The following is a 9,091-nucleotide window of genomic DNA, read 5'->3' on the forward strand; positions in this document are numbered from 1 at the left end:
AAATATATTTTTAAAATTATACTTATATATTTAATATAAATACAATTTTAAATTAACTTATATTTTTAAAAATTTATAATGTGATTTGAATTTGAATATGACATCTCTCTTCAGTGTTCAAAGGTAGTTAATAGATTTGCATTGATTCTTTCTTTTGTTAGCTACAGACCGACTGCTTCAAATAGTGGGTAGCAGCGCTAATCCTGGAGCACTGTAGAAGAATAATAATGAATAGCATTGCTACAGTGTGATAAGGGTTTCTCTGACTTCACTTGATAACTCAGAATTCTTTGTTTAATATTTGGTAAATGTCAGCTCGTGTATCTTGTGGAAGTAGTGAACATGTAGAAGCATGGTATGTAAAAGATATGAGAAGCTATACTTGTTTGGGTCTGTTTTAATTCTTCCTGTTCTGATTGCTTTGTAACTTTGGTATTTGTATCAATTAAGAAGATCAGGAAAAAGTTAAAAATAAGAGTTTTACAAGAACAGTTCTATATTTCCATACCCTGAGAACCCAGGTACATGGTTCCAGAAAGTGTAGTCCCTCCTGTCATAAGCTGGCATCTATGTGAAGAGTCTGTGGGGATTGTGCAGCCAACAATGGGTAGTTTGCTTCAAGCTAGAAAATATTATACATCAACAACAATTAATGATTATTGTACATTAATAGTATTAATAATTAGTATACATTAAAGCCTTTCGAGTTTTGTCACATTCATCCTTTAAAAATAGTATTTTACTCCAGGAAGTCTGTAAGTGACCAAGCAGGCACATCATACCCGTACAGTGTGCTGGTATGTGCAGCAGTAGCACTGACAGAGACTGTATGGCTGAATGTCAGTTTTTTTTCCACCACTGACATGGATCTTTGTGCTCTAGCTTGTTTTCATTGCCTTTCAAATGTGGAATGTGAAACTGATTAGAAATTAAAATGAAATTTATTGCATTCAGGTATTGAAGTTAAGAAACAGAAATGAATGATTATGGAGTAACTTAGTTTAGAGAAATCACTTTTATAAACTCATAGTATAAGGACTGTGGAAGTCGCCTTGGAAAACAGGAAACTTCCTTCTTTTTAAAATAAGCTATTTACTTTTTTTGTTAATGCACTTTTCTGAAATACTTTGACTTAATTAACAAAATCATCAATTTAAAAAAAAAAAAATCGATGTTCCATTGAAGATTCTGTAACTTTGTGACAGAAAAAAAGCCACATTGAAATCTCATGTATTGCAATCCTGTTAATTACCTCTACTAAGAATGGTGGCTTTTTCTTTATAATGAAACTTCAGGTTCATCTAACCTGTGTAAAAAGAATGATTGGTTAAAAAATGGACACTTTAAAAGGTAAATAAGTGTTGCCAGATGAATTTATTTTACATAAGATTTCTTTATGGTAATTTAAAGTAATTTAATTTTTTCACAGATAATGAAACTGCTGTCTATACACTCATGCCAATGGTTATGGCTGACCAGCACAGGTGAGAGCTTCTTTAAATTTCCTTTTTTTTTTTTTTTTAAGGTCCAAAAACCCAGCATGTTTGCTAGAGTTGTAGCTGCTAGAGCACTCTCAGGAGTTCTGCTGCTGAACTGCTGAGATATTTTCTGTAGCTGAAGTTAGTCACTGACTGTGTGCATCCTAGCATAATCTTACCTGAGAAACCTGTTTTGTTTTATGCCTTAGACTGGAGCTGGGATTTGTTCTGTTGATGTATGTAGAGAAATTTGTTCTAGGCTAAAAACAAAAGTGTTGTTTTGTAACTGGGTTGTAGCTCTGAGCGTGTTTTTATTGATGGCTCATTAGATATTTCAGGAAGACATGGAATAAGAGTTGGACAATGAGATTGGTATTTTTGGGGTTCCTCAGATGAGCAGCTGTTTCTCTTACCCAGTTGTCCTCAAAGTGGTTGGGACCTGGGTGCTGTATAGTGCCAGGTAAGAGGTGCTACCTTCTGCTGAGTTTTGTAGGCAAACAGGTAGCAACTTCTACTGAAACTGTAAACTGTTTATCTAATCAGGATAAAGATTTGTTCTGCTACATAGTATCTTGTTGAGATTGTGTGCAAGGGTTTTAAATTATGTGATCAGCTCATTACTGGAGGTTGAAATCACCAGCTCACTTGCAGTTTTGCCTATTTTGAAATATTTTATCTTAACTAATATTTTATCTTTACAAATTCATTAGGGCTTGAAGGGTCCTGCTTAAATTTCTTATCCTATTGGAATATCGTGTGTCCTACTTCATAATGATGGTTTCACGTACTGGTCTTCCTGCAGAACTTTGCTTATGTTTGGAAAGCTGCTGGATATCTGGTTAGGGTATCTGTGTTGAGATAAGGAGGAAAATGGGGATTTATTATTTTTCAAACCAAATCTATTAATATGCTTGTTTTCCGTATTTGTAAAGAAGTGATTTGGCCATCTGGTCTAATTCTTACTAGTTTACATTTGAAACAGTTGATCACATCAACTGAACACAGCCTGGTGTCACAGTTCATTTTTTTATGTACAAGTAAGAAATAGTAAAAGTACTTTTAAGGTGCAGATGCTTGAAAGCTGTTGGATCTCTTGTTCAGAAATTAGTTGGAGGGAAAAGAAGTAGTGATCAAGTAAGAAATAGAGTACTTGTGTAGAAGTTATAGTAGTGTACTTTGCTTAGATATTGTGAGCTGTTTTTTAATTAAAATTATGTTTCTATTTGAAGGTCTGTCTCAGAGCTGCTATCAAATTCAAAATTTGATGTGAATTATGCATTTGGACGTGTGAAGAGAAGTTTGCTTCATATTGCAGCAAAGTAAGACTTACTTGAGTCCAGTCCAGAAGTTAACAATGAAAATATTACCACAAATCTAAGGCACCAATGTAAGCTGGAAAACTCTGTAGTATCAGTTAACATTTTGTATTTACACTTCCTTTTTGTATTTTGTTTATTCTTTTAGCAATGTACCTGCTTCATTGTGAGGACAGGTTTCACACATGATATCGAATGGCTTTCCAGGTTCTAGTGAAGGAAGTCTTGGTGGATAATTTTTTTCCTTTCTGTGAAATCTCAGTCTGTGAAGAAATGTAGCCATTATGTGTATCCTGTATAGCTGGGTTACTCTTGCCTTTGTAGATTTAGAGAAACGTTGTCTGCAGGTGCTGCTTGTTTTTGAAGTATTCTAAGACAGTGGGAAACACTTGGATGTTCATGGGGAAGCAGCTGTTCCAAAGTACTTCATGTGACCATAACTGAAGGGCATATAACTTGGCCTCTCACTTCTAATACATTTTTGTATTCTGGATAAAGGACTTAAGTGCAAATTTCAAATCCGTGACCTAGATTACTTTTTATTTTTGTAGCTCTTCGATGGGGATAAATCTATATTGCCAAGAAACAGTCTATAACCTTAACAGAAAGGAACCAAATAGTTTCCTGAAAGGCCATTTCAAAAACTAAAAAATTAAACTAATGAATGAATGCTCTATATTTGAGTCTCATTTTAAATATCATGAAAGTTCTTACAATTAAACTGTTAAAAAAAAAAGTAAAAATAAAAGAAATAGTAGTAGTGTTGCATATAAATAGCAGTTATTTGGGCATGATAAATGTAGAAGTTCCAGCTTGCTAAGCAGTCTGTTTTAGAAATACCAGTTTCCCAAACATTCTATCTTAGAATTACATGCTGCTTATATAAAATTTACTTAAGAAAGTACTTAAAGAAAAAAATGCAAGCAAATTTTAGAAATAGCTTTGAAAAGCTGTATTTACTGATCATAAAATGCGAGAATTTGTGTTACACAGTTTCTGGATTCTCTTATGTTGGCTAGTTGTGTCATTAAGAGGTAATTGAGATGCTATTTTTGCAACTTATTGCAGAGCTAGTCTTCAGTTGCTTTGGTTTGTTGTGTATCAATTCTGTCATTGGGAAGGCTAGAAACAATGAATGAGCTGGTCATGATGGATACAAAAATACTGTATGTTTATCTTCCCAATCAACTCTTCCTCTTGAAGAGTTCAGGAGTAAGATAAAGATATAGTGCAAAGTTTCAGTATTCTTGGTGACATTGACTATCCTGAAGAGCTGCTATTTTATGAAAAGTAAAAGGAAGTTACAGATTCAAAACAAATAGCAAAGAAATATTTGTACAAGTTTTAGATTTCTTCTTATCTTTAAAGTTTTAAATGTAACTTCCAGAGACTGAAGCATAACAAAAAAAAATTACATTGGAATTGTTATTTAATGGAAAGTTCAGTCCTGTGGATAGATTAAAGGTGAGGAAGGTGAGAGGGAATAGTAAGCAAAACATTTTAAACAACTGGCAGTCTTACAGATTCACTGTTGGGTTTTTAAGTCACTAAAATCACATAGAAGACTAGCACCTATTCATTAGTACAAGTTATGACCAGTCAGTTCTCACTGCATTTAATTATCTTTACCTTTGTGTACCTTGAACTATGAGGGTGTAAAAATGGTTTTGTGTTAAGATTTTTCTACTGAGTGTAATCTGTACACAGTATTGCTGTTGTCTTTACACCAATACAGATTTGCTTTGTAAATATCTTTGTTACAGTTTTTCCCTTATTTTGTTCTTAGCTGTGGATCAGTTGAATGCCTTGTTCTATTATTAAAAAAAGGGGCAAATCCAAACTATCAGGACATTTCAGGATGCACACCTCTCCATTTAGCAGCGAGGAATGGGTAAGAAAGTTTTTAAAAACTCTTAAAAAGGTTTTGTGCATAATGCACTTGAGCTGACATGTTCTGTAATGTTTTTGCATAGTTAAACAAAATAATTTGGTTTTCATTTTTGAAAATAGGGATTGCACACTTACAGGGAACATACTTTGAATATTCAGAAAATAATTAATATAAATTGGAATTTATGTATGATGTGCCCATTTCAGTGCCAGTCATTGTAGTGTTTTTTTGCTAATCAAGAGCTTAATGATTCTTACAACAGTGATCGAACAAGGGATGCGTTCACCTTCCCGTTAGCTAAGTAAGAAAAGATTTTGAACACTGGAGGGTTTGGAAGGATTACAGAGATTTTAGATTTTTCTCAGATAGTATCTCCAAGGAAATTTGTACTATAAGGAAAGGAATACAACATTTGCCTGAACAATGTTGGGTTGGGGGGAAGGAACAAAACAGTGAGCAGGCACCTTTTTTAGATGTTGTTTCTTGAATTGTAGTGTGGGGGAACGCACAGCTGAAAATGGTAATGTTGTCTTTTTCTTTTTAGAGCATGTGTTACAGTAACTGAATTGTATCACGGCTGGTACTTCAAATGAGGAGGAGGTGGTGTTTAGTGGCTTTTAGGTATGTGGGAGGAGTATTTGTAGGAGAAGGGAGAAAGCAGCTGCCAAGTGGTACATGATGAAATGCAGAAATTAACACAGGATATAGTTATGTGGAAAGGAGGCATAAGAAAGGTGTGAGCCATACTAAATAAAAAGGAAAAGTAAGAATAAACTCTTAATGGTAAAGCTTTTAGAACATTAGAGGGTGTTAAAAGACCAAACAAAACATGAAGTAGGAAAAACACCCCTACTTTCATTAAGGCAGTTATTGTACTTGCCAAAGATTTACACAGTGTTACAATGAGTGTCTCATTAAATAATGATTTAGTGGTGTACTATAAATGAGTTCACTGAAGTGTGCAGACGATGATGAACTTCAGGGATTTCCATTAGCTGAACTCTAGCTTCTTGTCTTGACACCATAGTTCATGCTGAGCTGAAGCTGTTAGAGTGGTGGTTAAGCACTTCTACCGTTTCCACAAAAACATTCAGCTACACAACTGTGGTTTTAGCCCTGTGCTGTCATATGCTACGCTTGCACTCTGAGTCTCTGATGCTACTGATGATCACTTCTCCTTTCGCATACTCAGTACAGTACTTCCTATAAAGTAAAACTACCTGCTGTCATTTGTACAATGATGAATTACAGTGAGTGGAGCTCTAAGAAGATACTTGGTCTTCGTAAATTATTTTCCCTGTCTGGCTTAATATATTCTTTTGCTTATAGCCAGAAGAAATGTATGAGCAAGCTGCTGGAATACGGTGCAGATGTCAACATTTGTAATAATGAAGGCTTGACTGCAGTAAGTGCTATTGATTCTCATGATGCTCTTAAAACAAATGAAGAATTTGAAGATTCTAATTTCTTAAGCTTTTGCTATCTTACATGCAAATAAACAAAACTTTGTGTGTCTAGTGCCCTTAAGAATCAAAAGATGTGATCAAAGTACCTAAACATATGATAATATTATTCAAAGTTTCTTTCTGTGAGAACGTTGACAGTAGCGCAGTCAGATTTAAAATCATATTTATGAAATACTTAACTCATTGCTAAAGGAAACATATATATATCATGATTTTTGTACTTAGATTCATTGGTTGGCTGTCAATGGACGAACAGAATTGCTTCATGATCTTGTTCAGCATGTCAGTAATGTAGATGTTGAAGATGCAATGGGACAGACAGCCCTTCATGTAGCTTGTCAAAATGGACACAAGACAGTAAGTTTCTAAATTTTGTTACCACATTGAATTTGTAAAGAATTGGATAATGCCTCAGTGTTCTATGTGTTTTTTTGTAAACTTCAGGCTAGTCATGCACATGATAATGATAAAAAAGAAGAACTCTATCTTGGTATTGTCCGCATACACTTCCGTGGGAATAACTGATTTATTCTTGTGGAGATGATTGATCTTGGTGTTTATGGGAGTTCAAGTGACTTACTATATACTATTCAGCTCTTCCTTAATACTGTTATTACCTTGTTATTGCAGGTTTTGATGTAATGTTAAACATTTGAAAATGTTCTTCCTTACTTTTTAGAATGTGTTTGATTCATAATTGTACCAGCTGTTACGTGCTTTTGAAATCTGAAATGGTCTTAATTTACCGTGAATAAAAAGTGAACACGGAGTCGGGTCAGTTGTCTACTTCTAATGTTAAGTATTTAAGTTCACATAGACTCTTCATTTATTGATCTGTGTGAATAATTTTTGGGCCTGGCCTTGCATTTAGGGCTATTTACTCTCAAGAGTACAGGTCTGGATGCTTTACTTGAGCTGCATTACAGCCATGTAGAGTAGTGATCTTGAATTATACAGATTGTCTCCAGGACTATTTACTGCTTTAAAAAAAACATTAAAATCTTTCTACCCAGATCCTTTCTGTTGTCATTGTCAGAGCTTGACTTTGGAAGACCAAGTTTGGAGAAACTATTATCTATAGACTTACCTACTTTATGTGATTGGAATATAGCAAAAGTTGGTTGAGAGTTTACTCAATGTTTTAATATTTTAGAATTTGCTTATTCATTTCTTCCATTTTATTGTGTTTAAAACTTCAGCTTGTGATAATGCTGTTTATGGATGTCACTTACTTGAGGTTTACTTCTCTAAAAAGTGTAATTTTCCTTTTTAAATGGCTTGTTGTTCCAATGGTCTTTGGGATTAGCTGAAGTTCAATAAAAACATCGTTATTAAAATGAGAATCTCAAAGAAAGCTCTATGAGCTCTGACAGCCATGATTTTCCATCTAGTGTTTAGGAATCTTGGTTTTGAGATTTATTACTGAAAATTAAATCCTTCAGTGGAATTAGACATGCATGACACTAAATAGTTGCAAGCCAACAGACTTTTCTGTTGCTCTCTTTCTAATGCTGGTATTTTCTTTTATCCTAGACGGTGCAATGTTTGCTAGACAGCGGTGCAGATATAAACAGGCCAAATGTGTCAGGGGCAACTCCACTCTATTTTGCTTGCAGGTATATATCTTAACTTTTGAATACTGAGCTAGAACTGAAATGGATTTTTTTTCTTCTGCAATAACAATGATTAGAAAGCACAAAAATTGGGAAACATAAAAGCTGACTGGTATTTATCTTTTCTCATGTTTGAATGTAGTTTAGTGTCTCATCTAAATACTTATCTTAGTACTGCAGCCTTATATACCTCTATCTAACAGACATGTTAAACACATAGCTGGGCATGTTCTAGCATGAGTCATAAATCAATGACTGCCGAACTTTGTTCTGAAAAAATGAGATCTACCAACTTAGATTATTTTGAGTAATATTTTTCTTTTTTCTATGGCTATTTAAAACCAGTGTATTTTATGGTAAGAATTCGGGCAGCTGTTTGTAGTGGGTCAGTATTCTTCACGTGCAGCTCTTGGGAATGGTTAAGTAATGGTAACCTTCCTGCCTCTTCCTTCCCAGGTCTGTAAATAGAAGTCTGCCCGGCAGATCACTTTCATGCCATTTTTAAGATACCATCTAAATTATTTTTCTTTTCTTTTGTGGGACGACACCCTATGTTGAGAAGTAAGATTAATTATGCCAGTGATTGCTACACTCACCAGTTTCTAAAAATGTAGCCTTTGCAAGTTTGACTATTTTTTAATGTACATTATGGTATTGCAGTGTACATGAAATGTGCATATATGCTTTAATGTTGGATTGAAATTATGTTGTTGCTTTGATCAGTTCTGTTTTCTTCACAGTTTAGTTTAGTTTCAAAACTAATCACATATGATAAATGACCTTTTCTTTTAATCGGAGCATTTCTGCTATTTGTTAGAACATTTACAATTTTATAATCCCTGTGCTTTGTTTAAATAGTTCACCTATGATTAAATGTTAATATAAACCAAAGGAGAAAGGGACTGACCTGGTGGCCTGCCAAGAATTATGTTGTGGGACCCCTGGTCTCTAGAGTTAGTCTATGCTGACTCTTGGCAGTTGAGAAGAAGGGAAGTGGAGAATAAATAGCTGCTAGCTAATTGAATGCCTTGGTGCTTGATTTAGGGACTGGCATTGTCACTTTAAAAGAAGTAAGCAACTTCCCTCAGCTTGGAGGCTTTCCATGAGAAAGGAATGCATTGCAAGTACAGTGGTGATGTGCTTCTAGAAATGAACAACTGGAGCAGTGGGAAGGATAGAATGACCAGGGTGCATAGTGGAAGTTAACGTCTCAGAAGTGCGAGCTGGTGGTATTGCCACCCAGGAAGAAAGGTTGGGTCCCTGATGATGGGGAGAGCAGGATGTTATCTTGTTAAACATCTTAATTGATGATCTGGATGAGGGGATC

The 9,091-nt window shown here is 34.7% G+C and overlaps 1 protein-coding gene across 1 annotated transcript; it reads left to right on the forward strand.

The window, feature by feature from the left end:
* Nucleotides 1-1,429: 1,429 nt before the first annotated feature.
* LOC104623219 (E3 ubiquitin-protein ligase HACE1-like) lies at nucleotides 1,430-7,767 on the forward strand (the record flags this gene model as incomplete). Its single annotated transcript, XM_010290237.1, has 6 exons — nucleotides 1,430-1,484; nucleotides 2,708-2,797; nucleotides 4,581-4,685; nucleotides 6,015-6,090; nucleotides 6,377-6,508; nucleotides 7,685-7,767. Coding segments are annotated over 6 exons (541 nt in total), but the record flags the coding sequence as incomplete, so codon positions are not given.
* Nucleotides 7,768-9,091: the final 1,324 nt, after the last annotated feature.

Source organism: Phaethon lepturus, unplaced genomic scaffold, assembly GCF_000687285.1.
Source record: "Phaethon lepturus isolate BGI_N335 unplaced genomic scaffold, ASM68728v1 scaffold51446, whole genome shotgun sequence".
Taxonomy (NCBI): Eukaryota; Metazoa; Chordata; class Aves; order Phaethontiformes; family Phaethontidae; genus Phaethon; species Phaethon lepturus.